We start from the raw sequence: 14,240 nt of genomic DNA on the forward strand, positions 1-14,240 counted from the left end.
GGCGGCGCGGGGAGGCCCCTCCCGTTTCCAGCTGCGAAATCGCATTAAAAGCGGCTAAAAATACCCCGAATACTTTCCTGATGTGGTTGCTTTCCGAGGGAGGGAGGGGCCGGGCGGCCGGCGGGGGCCGGGCGCCGCGCTGCGGGCGAGGGGCTGCGGCGGCCCCGGTGGGGCCCGGGCCGGCGGCGGGGCTGGCGGGCCCTGCCAGGCCCCGGGGGCCGGGGGCGGGCGGGGTGGAGCCCTGCGGCCCCGAAGGCAGGTGGGCACTGGCGCACGGAGGAGCCGCCGCCGCGGCAGCCCTCGCTGAGGGTAAGGGGCTGCCTCGGGCACCCGCTGCCCTCGAAGGGGGCCAGGGCCACACGCGGAGACGGAACACCGGCCCCGGTTGAGGTTTGGATCCATGACCCAGCCCGTGTGGGCTCCTCTCCCGGGGCATGCCCTGACCACACGCCCGCCGGCACACCAGCCTCCCTCCTCCCTGCCCCGGGCGCGGCCTGTGCCCGCCACCCTGAAGCCCAGGCGCTCCCGGCCCCTGGAGCGAGCACCCTTCTCTTGCCCTCACCTGGACCCTGCCCCAGCTACGCAGGGACTCCCCACCCCACCACCCTCCCGGGGGTCCGCAGAGGGGGAGTCGAACACCCCTGGGCTGGCGAGGCGCCCAGCGGTCTGGGGCGGGATGGCGGCTTCGGGCGGGATGGCGGCTTCAGGCGGGATGGCGGCTTTGGGCGGGATGGCGGCTTCGTGCCTTCCGGACCCAGCGCAGCCGCGCGCAGCACTGGCTGCCCTGCCGAAGAAGCCAGCAGCCTGGCTGTGCCGTCGGGAAGATGCGGCAGGGACAGCTGCTGCGGGGCTGTGGGCGAGGCGGGAGCTGGGCAGAGCTCTCTGCGGAAGCAAGTCCTGGGGGCTTCGTGCTCTGGGAGAGGTGGGCCCCGGGGGCATGTGGCCTTGGCGCCTGGCAGCACCGGGCATGGCTGCGGGGAGCCTTCCCTCGCCTGCACGTTCGGGGGGCTGGGGCTGGGAGCGCACTGCCAGAGGCCGGCGGCTCACGGAAGACATGGCGTGTAGAAGAGGTTCGGAGGAAATCCATGGGGCAGCTGGGGGTGCTGGATGTCCGGTGAGCCCATTCCTTGCAGCTCTGAGGAGACCAAGGGTGAGCTGCTCACAGTTTGTGTGCGCTTTGCTTGGGGAAGAGGAATTCGAGTTCCTTGATGGAGCAGACAAAGAGGTAAAAAGATCTAGTGGCTCTAAGATGATGTCAGGCGAATCATGCTTTGGAGTAAGGTGCAAAGTCTGAGCGCTGCCATTAACTGCCCATGGAATATTTTTATATAGATTGGGATGGATGTTTCTAGAGCTCCCCAGGCACTTCTGAAATGAATTCCGGATGCTTTTGCGCTCTGGGACCTCCTCTGCCCCGCGTTAGGTTGGAGGTCACACTAAATGCGGTAGAACTGATTGCTTTGGATTTCAGTAATCCATTTGCTACAGTGCCGCATGGTGAGTTATTAGTTAAGATGGAGATAAGTACAGGAATTATAAGAGATTACTAGAGGAGTTCCCCAGTGGCTGGTCCCGGGCCCAGTTTTCATTAATGATCTTGGCACACCAAAATGGATGTGCTAATGAAATTGGCTGCTTATCCAAAGTTGGGAAGTGTCGTCAATACAGGGGAGGACTGCGATATCCTATAGGAGGGGGTAGGCAATTTTGATGGCTGAGACAGTAGAAATGGGATGAAATGCAATAGTACAAAATGTAAGGTTATGTTGTTAATGGCTGAGAGCAGACTTTTCTGTTACGAGTCGACAGTGGGGACTTACCACTTGGAAATTATAGCGGAGAAGAAGGATGTAGGTGTGGTGCCGGTTCCAGTATTGGGCCACTCTCGGCGTTGCTCTCTCTGGGTGGGGAGGCGGTGGGGAAGCTCCGTGGTCTGACGTGCGCTGGAACCACCGCTGGTGGCGGCGAGCAGCAGTCGCTAACAGGTTGCACGTCTTGGACATGCTGGAATCCAGCTGGGCTGAGGGAGAGCCCGACAGGGCTACTGAGCGTGTGAGTATCATCGGAAGTATTTCACACTTGGCAACCCTGACTGGGGTTTGACAGTCTGAGCTGGGGCTGATGTAACCCGAACAGCGTCTGTTCTCATGGAGATCAAGACAGGCAAAATGCGTGGGCTTTCTCTGCCCATCAAAGCCCCTTCCACCTTCCAGAGGGAGGAACCTCTTGTTTGAAGCTTTGCAATTGTTAGGAGATTTTGTCCTGGAACCCGCACAAATAACAGAATATTTGCAGTTGCTTCCCTCCTCCAAAACCCCTTAGAGATAGTGTAAATACTTTGAGGTGCCTGGAGAAAAAAATTGCAGGAAAATCAAACTGAGGTGCTTGGAGCTGCTAGTGTGCTGCTAGCGCGGAGCGGGCTACGGCAGCAGTCTTTGCCGAGTGCTTTGCTTCCCAGTGGAAGCTTGATGCTTTTAATGAATTGGCCCATGTCGAAATCAGGAGTCTGGCTGGCCGCCTGATGTGAGGACTGGGTGAGGAAGAAAGGCGCAGCGCTGTGTCGCTGGTTGCTACTGGAATTGCCCTGCATCCCATAAATCCTACCGCTGCCAGAGAGCTGCTTAACAAAACCTTTGGCCGCTCTGAATAAGGTGGTCATTGTTCTCTCCCACAGTAGTGCTGCCATGTGGGCTTTCCACCATAGCTGTAGCTTTAACTACGCGTGTGTGCCCTCGCTCTAAAGGTGGTCTAGGACCAGAAGCATGTGGGAGTGCTCAAGTGTGATTGCTTTCCCAGACTCTCCCGGCTTTCTCCTGGATAGAAGGAAGACCAGACACAAGCTCTATTCATAGGTCCAGTCAAGGAGTAATCAACAGCGAACAGCGCTAGCGGGGGACTCTGTTAGTCCTATTCTGCGTCATCGGGCTTGGGTTGAAACCAGATGGAGAGAGTCCATGCTTAGGTGTGAGAACTTGTCGGTGAAAGGAATGCTTGCATAGTTCTTACTTGCTGTTCAGATGAGAGGGGGTGGCAGCAGGGTGATTTATAGTGAGGACAAAACTGAACAAGTAAGGCAGACCAAGAGCTGAGAATACACCTGAAACCGTACAGGGGGGAAGAGAAATCCTGGCACCACAGGCCTGAACTGGACAGGAAGCAAGCACAGAAAACGGCTTTAGACAGCCACAGCAGCGCCCGACGTTTGTCCTATTAATCATCTCCTTCTCAGTTGAGTGGGGCTGCTCTAGGCCTAGAATCAAATGCTGCCCGCGGTGTCACCAGTAGGGCAGAGGAGAATTAAGCTGTTCGGAAAAGGTGACCCCAACGTTTAAAGCAAGCAAGATCCATTTTAGCCACAACATGAAACGATGGATGAAAACTCTTTCTCCCCTGTTGCCCTCCCCAAGCAGGCAAAAATGTGTCATGCGGGGTGACAAACCCCATTCCAATGGGTGGAGGAGTCCACAGGGACTGAAGGACAGATTTTAGGTTTCATTCTTTCTGCATGTCTGCTCTTCTCTCTCATTGAGAGTGTCTGAAGTCAGAAGTCAAAGCTCTGAGGCAAGGCTCGGTTCCCCAAGTGCTTAAATATTTTCTTTCCTGCACGTGGACCCCATCTTCCTTCAATCGTCCTGAGACTCCTGTCACTGGGGTGGGCAGCAAGCAGCACAGCGTGTCTTGGGGGGAGCTGGGATGTGCAAGTGGGGTGGTGTCTGGGATGGGGAGCTGGGGGAATCGTGAGGAGGGTCTTGAGGGGGGCTGTTCCAGATGAGTGAACCCACGGGCTGTGCTGCTTCGTGATCTGTCCATCCAGGGTGGCAGCCCGTATTGTTCCTACCCTGCCTCCGGTAGGAACACTCTGCCAGCTACCTGTTCGGGGCCACAGCTGGCAATGCACTCCTACCCAAGGATTCCCACCCCAGGTCTGCCCTCCTGCTTTAGCAGATGTTGCTCTGGACACTATCACATTCCTCTTAGGATGCTCTTTTTCTGATCAAGAAGGTCAGCTGTAAGTGCATGCTCGTACTCGGACATCCTGCAGCAGCTACTGCAACCTGGGGGCTACAGTCCAGTCCCCTCCATCTCCTGGTATCTGCGTAGCTGCGCTGTTGCGGCAGCTCTTCGGAGGAGTGGATGGGAAGTGGGAAATGCAGGGCCATATTGCCATGGCCCTGGTGGTGAAGCATGGGGCTAGGTGAAAACTGCCCTCTCTACCTCATAAATACTTGAATCTGTAATTAAAAGAGAAGAACAAAGTATCTGGAAGATCATAATTTCACAGAGCCTAACCAGCCTGGCTTCAAAAAAGGAAAATCATGTCTCACTTATTGAATTCCTTGAACATGTCAAGGTTTGTAAAGGGAGATAGTATCTTTTATAAGACCAATTGATACAGCTGGAAAAAACAGACAAGCTTTCAGGCACAGACGCACTTCTTGTATGTTTTTTTCCAGCTGTATCAGTTGGTCTAATAAAAAGTTATTACTTCTGCCCACAAATCTTATTTCACTTAATCCTAAGATCATCACAGTTACAGCACAACTACTTGAAAATGTCAGTAAGGAATGGAAAAAAGGAGAATTATTTGACACAATTTATTTAGACTTCTTAAAGTTCTTCAGCCAGACCACGAGCTTCTACTAAAGCTAAGCAGGTACAGAGTGAGATCTGGTGCCTTTAGTAAAAGGTATTCCTGGAAGGCTTAAAACTTTAGGGTTACACAGTCAATTTTCATCATGGCAAAGTGTTTGTGGTAGTGGTACAGTTCTTGATTGTAGCAGCAGCAGAAATGGATGACAGTTATTTAGGCTATAAGGATGGGTGAAGATTGTGAGGAATGTCAGAGATACCAGAAAAATACAGGCAAATGGACAAAGCACTGGAGAACTGAATGTTTAAATAACATGTGGAGCTAAAACCAGATCTATTTACAGTTAATCTATACTTCTGTCCAGCCAAGGGACCAGGGGTCGTTTTATGCAGCTCAGTGGAAATCTCTGCACAACTTATGCTTGAGAGGCGTGTGTGTAATGATCGTGGCGCTTATATTTGATCCTTGGGACTGCCTCCACCGAGCTCTCTGGGGACCCGGCTGCCCTGTCTGGAAAGCGGCGTTGGAGAGCTAGAGGGAACTGGGAAGAGCATCAGAAGCGATCGGGAGACTTGGCAAAACCCTGTGTGAGGAGACAGATCTACAAGGCTGGGATTATCTGCTTCAGTGGGAACTTAAAAGATGTATAAAGAGCTGCAGAAGACAGAGCGGCAGGCTGTTTTTAACCTGCCACTACTGCATGTGAAATTAAAAGCTGATAAAAGAGTACTTAGATGACGTATTGTGCTGGGAAGTTGTAGCGCCGCTGTCACCGTTAGTCAGGCCAAGATTTTAAGATCGCTAACGGGGCTGGATATTTATATGGCTACCGGGAGTACCCCGCGCCGTATCTGACTGCCGTTCGGCAGGGATACCCAGCCTGGGTTGGGCCGGCCTCTTGTCAGGTGCGCGGCGTGCCGGCTGCCCCCGGCTCCAGGGCCAGGCCCAGGCCCCTGGGAGCGGGGCTGCCCCGGAGGGGCCGGGGTGAGCGGGACTGGAAGGGGCCGGGGCCGGGCAGGGGGGAGGTGGGGCGCTGAGGGCCCGCGGGCCCCCGGGGGCAGGCCGGGCTCCGCGGGGGGGGCAGCCAGGGCGGACGCCGTGACAAGAGGGACGGCCTCGGGGCGGTGGGGGTCAGCGGCGCGGCCCCTGCGGGCGGCGGTTGCCGGGGCCGCGGGGGCGGGCTGTCTGCCGGAAGCACCGGCGGCGGCGGCGGATGGAGGCCGAGCCGGAGCGAGCGGAGGGGCCGCGGCGGGGGCGCGCCGCCGGGGTGAGCGGGCCCGGGCCGCGGCGAGGCCGCTCTGCCGCTCCGCGGCGCGAGCTGGCCGTTAACGGCCGCGGGGCGCGAGCGGCCGCCTCGGGGCCGGGGCCGGGGCCGGTCCCAGCCCCAGCCCCAGTCCCAGCCTCTCCGAGCTGGGGCTCCGGGGTCTTCAACCGCGGTCCGTTCGCAGGCGAGCGGGACGAGCGCGGCCGGGGGCAGGCTCGGGGCCGGCAGCCCCCGCCGCACGGCGGCGGAGGCGGGGAAATGGTGTCGTCCGTCCCCCGGGAGGCCTGCCCGCGCTTTCCGTGGGTACCGCCGCGGGGTCAGGTTTCTGCGGGACGCCGTGCAGCGGGAAGGGCCGAGCGGCCCGCGGGTGAGCGCGAGGAGCGTGAGGCGAGGGCGGGGAGGCGGCTGCAGGGTTAACACCTGCAGCTGGTGATGCTTTTGCGCTGTTAGGGGAACGTGTCTCATTGCAGGGCATAGCGTAACTGCAGAGCTGTTGCTTGCATTTTTTCCTCTGATCTGAAGCAGCTTTTGTCAGTAACCGTGTGCCCTCTGCTCCTTCGCGTTTCTCCCTGCACTACAGGTACTAAAGATGGGCCGTCGAGCCCGCCAGGACTTCTTCCCAGATGAAAATCTCAGCAGGAAGAATTCCCCGTCTGCTTCTCTTGGAGAGGTGGGTGTCCTGTCAGGAGAACCTGTCTGTAATCCTGCTCGTGTCTCCAGTGGGGGATTCTTTGTTTCTTCTGAGATTCTCTCATGGTGTGCTCTGTCCTTTGAAGTTTGTCCTTAGAGTTGGGACCTGTGTGACTGCCGTGTCCCTTTCCTGCTGGTGCCCTCTGCATGATGTGTAGTTTTCACACAGGGTTGTATCTGGGGCTTCTCTATCATATCTATGGTTTCTCATGTATAAGGTATGGAGAGTAGCATCAAACAGGACTTGGGGCCCCTCTCTCCTGTACATGCATATCTTCCGTGGAAATTAAAATATGAGCAGGCACATCATTCTGTGACCAGTGTCGCCACTATCTATGGTAGCAAGACAGAATACAGGTAAGCAGATGCTTTACTGTTGCACTTTTTACTCTGGCTCTAGCAAAAGCAGTATCTGAGATGGTCAGTATCAAGTTTGTACAGTGACACTCTTTTTCCTTTCCTCCATGCACAGGCTACAAAGGTCATGCTAGGAGCCAGCTGTGCAGCATCTGAGACTTTGTCTCGTGGGTAATAATATGCCCACTTGGCTTTGGAGACAACCTTTCGTTCAGAGTCTGTTCTGTCCATACATCTTCAAAAAGTAGAAGATGGTCTGGAACCCCTCTTTCATAGGAGAGTGAGGCAACATCCTCTAATACCCAGAAAGATGAGATCTGAACCCTTTCAATTCACTTCCTTGCCTAGCACTGCAGAATGCTCAAATTCTACCTGGAAGTTTGGTCTCTGATGTTAGCATGGCTTCTCCACAGGCCATCTCCTGCTGGAAGGAGCACCTGTCAAGAAATGACATGCAGATTTTGCTCCCTGACACCTTCACGTGGACAAAAGGGTCATCAGACTTCCACCTTATTGACAGTGATATTTATTTAAATGAGATGATACTTAGCTTTTTGCAGTGCCAGTCATGGTCTCCAGCAATACCATATTCTTGTCTTCTTGAAACTGGAAATCCACTTTGTCCTGCTGGCCACCCTGGCACCAACTGTGTTTCAAGCTACTGTGCTCAGAGCCCTGGGACCTTCTGTCTTGGGAGTGGCTACTCTGATCCTCTGTGCCGTGACGGAACTATTACGTTGAGTAGTTGTGTCCCAGCTATTTGTGCCAAAATGGTGTTGTGGGGGGATATTTCCTTGGAGTCCCTGTGACACTGTTGAAAATACACTGTTATGGCTTAGCTTACGATAATACCTCAGAGAACAGGCTTTTCTTCTGGAGAAAGTACGCTTTTATGTCTTGATAGGCATAATGAAGAATCATCTCCCACCTATGCATTTTCCCCTCCCTAGGTATGCTATAGGAGTTCAGGAGGGATTCCGTGAGGGAGTTTGCAGAAGGCATAATTTAAGAAATTGAAATAACCATTGGCCTCATAGGTAAAGAAAATCTTAAAGAAACCAGCTGGTGGTTTAAGTGGGTGTAATCATTGGTTAGCCTCCAGATTAGGGTGGCTCACTGTCAGATTGTTCTCTTACTGGAACTGGCCATCCTAGTTCATGGACTGGTTCCCTGGTTAGAAAGAGACCAGGGTGTGATGTAGGGGTACAGCTGACTAACTGTAACTTACTGCAGTTGTATTTGGTGTGTCTCACATCGTAGCCATTGTAATAGCTGGGAAGAGATAATAAAGGCTCCAGTCCTTGGGCACCCCTGGAGAGGACTAAGAAATAGTTACAGTCTTCTATTTGAAAGCAGTGAGTTTTTCAGCAGCAGAAGGGTGAGGCCTTCCACGCCTTACAAGATTCAAATATGTTATTACTGGATCTTAACCACGAGGAAGAACCGTTTGTGTCAATAGTCTCCCTTCAGACAGTTCCTTGTTGCTAAATGTTGCTGTTAAAAGCTTGGAGCTACTGGAGAAGAGACAAAATCCACTATAAATAATCCTCAGCCTTTTCATTTGCTCCAGGATTGGAGGCTTCTCATATATGATCATATTTGATACCAAAGTGAGCATTTAATAGAACTAATATTGTTTTTTCCTTCACCCTAGATTGGCAATCACCTTTTACTTTTCTGGAAGCTTGGCCTTGGCTTGCCTTCAAGTGGTGGGGTCAGCTGTTACAGTGGATGTCTCATTCAGCCATCTGGTCATCTTGAAACCTTTTCAAGGAACCTTCCCAAAAGAAACGCAAATTTAAAAACAAAAAAAAAAGTACTTTTTTCTGGAACTGGCAGTAGTGGCGGCCCCATGTAATTAATTTCAGCACAGGAGGTTTTATTCTTATTACTGATTTTGAAGACAAAGGGGTTTGTCTTACACCTTTGCCATATTCACACCTTCATGTGCAGTTTCACATTCAGGATGGTGATTCTGCCTTCTGTAGTTCCTCAGAGTTTTAAAACTGTTTTAAGAATTCAACTTGACCTTTTTTTTTTTTTTTTTTAATTCCATGTCAATCCACCCAGTTTCCACCCAGCTCAAATTTCTGTTATGAACATACCATTTGTGCTATTGTTCTGGTCTTTTCATGACACTGAGAACCATCCAGGAAGTGTTTTCCAGTCAGAGCAGCTTACTTGAAGGAAGCAAAAAGTACCTGTCTATCCATGTTTCAACATTTGGGCTTATTACAAGGAAATTCACTTTGAGGGGTGAGCAACTCATTTAACATAATTAAAAAGATCTTTGTTTTGAAGTCAATAGGCAAATCATCTGACTTGGAGCATAGATCTTACCAGATTACTGCTGATCCTTCCCTGACCTGGACTCTGTCTTCTGAAAGAGACTCCAGACTGGTACATGTCCTCAGCTGTGTGTCTCCTCTCACAAATGTGTTGTTAAAACCTCCTTCCCTAGGGCGCAACTGCAGTCTCTTGCGTCTTGTAGCCTAATATGCTTCCTCCAAGCTCTATGAAAGCAGTATGATATCTTAGTATCTTTTCAGAGCCTGTATATGTATGCATATATCTCCCACAGCAAGTTCCTTAACTACAGTGGTGTATCTCTGCCCAAGTCTCTGATAATTCTCATTCCTGTGTGGAAGTATATGCATTACCTTCAAATTTAGACCTCTTTCTCTTCAAGGGGCTCACCAATGGTCACAAAGCTCATAGTCTGCCATCTGGCATGCAGAGCATTCCTGCCTTTTCAGAAGTACAAGTACTAACAAACAACACTGTAGCTATGTATTATTTTACGAGGCAAGAAGGAACATGATTATTTGCTGTAATTGGTGCAGTCGGCATCCTCCTGCAGTCATGGCTGTGCGTGTTCCTGGCCTTTAGAGCTCCTTGGCAAATCGGCAGGCACTTCTTGGGCACCCAGGGGAATATGCTGTAAATGGGAATTCCTAGAGATAAATCTGCTCGCTGCATGCCAGAACTCCGCATTTCAAACATTCATTTTCAGAGGGGTAATGTATCCATTTTTCCATTGGGAGGCCTTTCCCATCCCCTGGCTTGACGTGTTACTTTTTACTCATCTTGATGCTATCAGCTTTCTGACAAAATGGGACAAACCCAAGCTGGTCATGTTATTTGTATAATGGGAGGGGGAGATCATATAATGGGATCTGTTGAAGATCTTTGCTGTCCCATCCTACCAAGACTTCTGGACACTTCCATAGAGTAAAAGTCAGACCTTTTTCCTGGCTCTAACATAGCTGCACCTGACAACATGAATGCTGGCCTGATGACATCCACCAAAAGAAGCTGTTTGGCCAGGTTTGGAGCTCTTGAGGAGATTGATTTGGAAAGCTGAGTGGAAAAGCCTTTTTTTAAAATATATCAGCAAATTTTTCCTTTTCTGTGTCTCCTCTCAGCAAGAGTGAACTATTTGCTGTTCCATAAGATATCAGTATGCAAAAATATTGTAATGTTATCCTGCTTCCACAGTCTGTTTTCTCTTCATCCTACAGTGATGGGTTTTCCTTGGGACCTTGTTCAAGACTTCCCTGGTTTCTACCTCTTACAATCTCAATATGATGTTGTCGGTGTTTCTCTGGCAGCACTTTGTAGATCCTTTGAGTGGAGACTGCTTTAATAGGCAATATGTCAGCCTGAAGGATGAGGATTTTCCAGGCTATGTTGAGAATATCTTCACATAGGTAGGACAGGATCACTTTCACTTTATATCAGGATTTGCCCAAAAATCATCTACGTTCTCTGCTGGTTGTCTTCCCTACATTTCACCAAAGCCTGAGGAAAAGCTCTGTGCTTTCACTTCTGAAAGTATGTTCTCTCATCGTACTTGGTATTTGTAAGCTTGCCTATGGAGTTGTGGTCCTTGGGTGATAGTTAAAAAGTGAGCGTTTCTGTGCTGTAAAAAATACCTTATTGAGGATAGATTCATGTAGACAGACAGAAGCTTGGGCCACCTCCACTGCATATTGGAAGAATGTTCCCACAGGTGAATTTTGCAAAGCAGCTATTTGGACTTCCACCGCCCAGCTCAGAAACACTCCTGGCAGTGACTCTTTAGGCTGACATCCAGGCATCGTTTAAATAGGACTCTTACCTAACCCAAGTGAATAAACAACTGCAAATCAACTGCTGAGGGTGCAATTCATGTAGAAGATTGCTCAAAGAAGTGGTTATTTAAATGCTTTTCCAACATGTGCTGTCCAGCTGGATTTCCTTCTGTGCTACTGTGAATCCTGTACCACTTGGGCTCCGTACATCTGGAGAAGCTTAGGTCATGTTGGGCCCCACAGAAACCTTTCTGCTCTCGGGTGTGAGAACAAGTGGGTCCCTGGCTGACACTGTCTTATACCTCCAACAGATTTTACCAGTTGGTCAAATCTGATTTCATTTATGCTGCTCACTGCTATGGACACTTCTGTCCCCCAGCTGCCCTAACCTGCATGTAGCCTCCCTCTGCTGCTGTCATGGTAAGACCATAAGACCAGATGACAGCGCAGACACTAAGTGGCCTCAGATACCAAACCACTTCAGAGATATATGCAATTTATGAATCACATGGCTGTCCTGTTCCACAGGAGAGATGATGCAGTCCAGAAGAAAAGTCAGGTGGGTTAGTGTAGTGTTTCCAGCCATCCTGCACGTACTCCTGGTGCAGGGTCATGGGATACCCTAGATTCTCTCCCTGAGTGATTCTGAACACTGTCATTTCTAGGATAGTGTAGATATTACCAGGTTCTTAATTGCTGCCTCCTTGCATTCGGTGCCTAACAACCAGTTGTCACCACTGCTGGTGCTAGCCATCTGCTCATTAGAAAGGTTCTCAACCAGTTTGCAACTTTCACAGTGATTAACAGGCTGCTTTCCTTGAGTTACTCATCTACCCTGTAACCAAGCTACTACCTTATACTATAGGGTTAGCTAAAGTTCATGCACTAAAGCTAACACTTTTGTCAGCTATGGCTGTCTTACACTAACTGCTACAGCTCCTGCTCCCAGTGGAGGATCTGAGGTTGTCTTCAGAAACAGTAGCTCCTGAAAAAAGGGCTGCAGCCTGCTACAGTATAGAACCCCCAGTATGACCAGTCCAGCATCATTTCTGGCCGCTGGCATGGTTGCAGAGCCTATCCATACAAATTTCTCTAGCGTCCCACACACCTGGATAATTTGGGTTTTCTCATGTTATAGGGAGAGGGAACTAAGTCTGTCCTTGCTCTCATTTGTATGGTTTTTTTCTTTAGTATGCTTTTCAAGGTCTGATTGCTGGCAGACTTTCCTGCCATTGCAGTCGAACAGACCTGCTTTATATTATCACAGTTGGTATATGCATAAATGACTGTGGATATAAAATCTTACAGTGGTGGGATCAACTTTGTACTTTGTTGAAGTGAATAAGGTTGCAAAGCATGTGCCGCAGGACAGCCATTCATGTCAATCTTCAAGCTATTTTGTGCAGGCTTCCATAGTTCTTCCTTTTAACTGCTTTCTCTCTTTTTCCCTCCTGATCCTTCTAGGATGAAGACCCTGAGGAAAAGGTTGATCATGTAAGACTAGAGGCTTTCTAGGTAGATGCTGGCTCCTCTGAAGGGGACTAGTAGGACTAACCTATTCATGTGTCTGGAGACTACGTTAAGAGGGGACTCTTGTACTGGAGAATAAGACAAAGTTTGCCTCAGATGCAGTGCCTTTCCTGCATCCTCTGTTCCTATTGCTGACAGGTTTTTTTATTGTCTTTGTAACAGCTACTCTTATCAGGTGCTGCATCTTGTTCTGAGGTCACAGATGTATGTGTGGCCATTGGAAAAATACTCTATTTTCATTTAAAAGCCAGGGCAGCAATTAGCTATTAGAGTACAAAACCTGACTGAACCTAGATTTGCTGTCCAGTATGGTTAGCTTGCTCCCATAACATGGAAACTTGTCTTCAGGGATTATGAAGTCTTGCTGGTGCCCCAGAGGAGAAGGCCAGCCAGTAGTAACAAGGATGTGTGCCTTTATTTTCTATGAGTCTTTCCTTTTTATTGTACTGGAATGCTAATATCTGTGGTTAATAGGGTGGTATAGTGCTTCTTGCCAGGCTCCTGTTACACAGAGGAAAGGGATACACGTATCCTTTCTCATCCTGCAGCAAACCTAAATACAACTCAGTATTCATTTGGCATTAGAAGCCAGGGTGGTGCTGTTCACAACAACCTGAGAACTAGTACCTGTTTCTGTTAAAGTCTTTGGGCTAATTGACTTGTACTCTTCCTAACCATGGAATTGGTGTTGCACAATTTTTCCTGGCTAGAGTTGCTCTCTGTATATGTTAGACAGTTAAAGCATCCTCTCCTGTACTCTTAATTCCTTCTGCTGAAGCCCCAGCACAGTACTGGTAGCATAGTAGATTCACTTGTGAAATTTAAAGCCCAGAAAAGAAACCCGTATCACCCATCTCATTAATTCTGGCCTCGGAAGGGTATGCTCATCACAAGGAGTCAAGACTATTCAGATTAGCTTAGTTTTCTCTTGGTAGTGCTAGAGATGATATTGTAGGAAAGACCCACTGGGTTTATTTTTCAGTGATGGATGGTTCAGGACTATGCCCAGAGCACTTTTCCATTTATCAGGGAAAGAGGCCTCCCACTGATGGGTATAGTTTTGGGGACTGGTTACCCAATAGAAATTTTTCCTGATAATTGATCTAAACTTCCCCCACCACCCCCCCGGAACCAGTCCTTGCAGCCATTTCACTGGAACTAATTCCACCTCCATACAGTGCCCTACATTGATTCCCAAGGTCTGCTGTACTGAGTGGTGGCTGGTCACATGCCACAGGCGCCTTCTTGCTCCTGGCTGCTAAATTTCATTAAAATAACTAAACTGATGTGACTCTTCCACATGAGCAATTGTTGTTGCCTCAGGGATGTTATGCAATGGTGCCTGGCAAGGAGATTTTCCTTAGTATGGAGTGATCCCTGCTTTGAAACCCCTCTTGTTCAGATAATTCCTGCACCCTTTATTCAGGCTTATGCTCTTAAGCATCACAGTCACACTTTATAGTATTTTTCCATTTGTAAATGCCTGTGAAGGGTAACAAAATGGTTAACTGAGTGCTGAGAAATCTAACTGATCAGTAAGCTGCTTGTAACTTATAATACTATATGCTTACAAACTTCTGTTAATTGTATTGTAAGTCTCTTCCAAACCAATCATTAGGGGAACTGTATATTATAAAGTGTGATCCAAAACTTGTTGCAGTATTATCCCTCCCTTAGTCATTGCCTGGCCAAGCTGAAATACTTGGCTTCTTGAATCATTTGTCCGAAGTTGGCC

General features: G+C 49.7%; 1 protein-coding gene across 1 annotated transcript in view; it reads left to right on the forward strand.

Moving 5' to 3' along the window:
- The first annotated feature begins 5,804 nt into the window (after positions 1 to 5,804).
- IFT43 (intraflagellar transport 43) overlaps positions 5,805 to 14,240 on the forward strand; it is a 45,208-nt gene continuing 36,772 nt past the window's right edge. The window contains exons 1-3 of the mRNA XM_075713046.1: positions 5,805 to 5,858; positions 6,436 to 6,525; positions 12,440 to 12,469. Coding sequence (XP_075569161.1) covers positions 5,805 to 5,858; positions 6,436 to 6,525; positions 12,440 to 12,469 — 174 coding nt within the window. The remainder of the gene's footprint in view (positions 5,859 to 6,435; positions 6,526 to 12,439; positions 12,470 to 14,240) is intronic.

This window comes from Pelecanus crispus, chromosome 6 (genome assembly GCF_030463565.1).
Source record: "Pelecanus crispus isolate bPelCri1 chromosome 6, bPelCri1.pri, whole genome shotgun sequence".
Taxonomy (NCBI): Eukaryota; Metazoa; Chordata; class Aves; order Pelecaniformes; family Pelecanidae; genus Pelecanus; species Pelecanus crispus.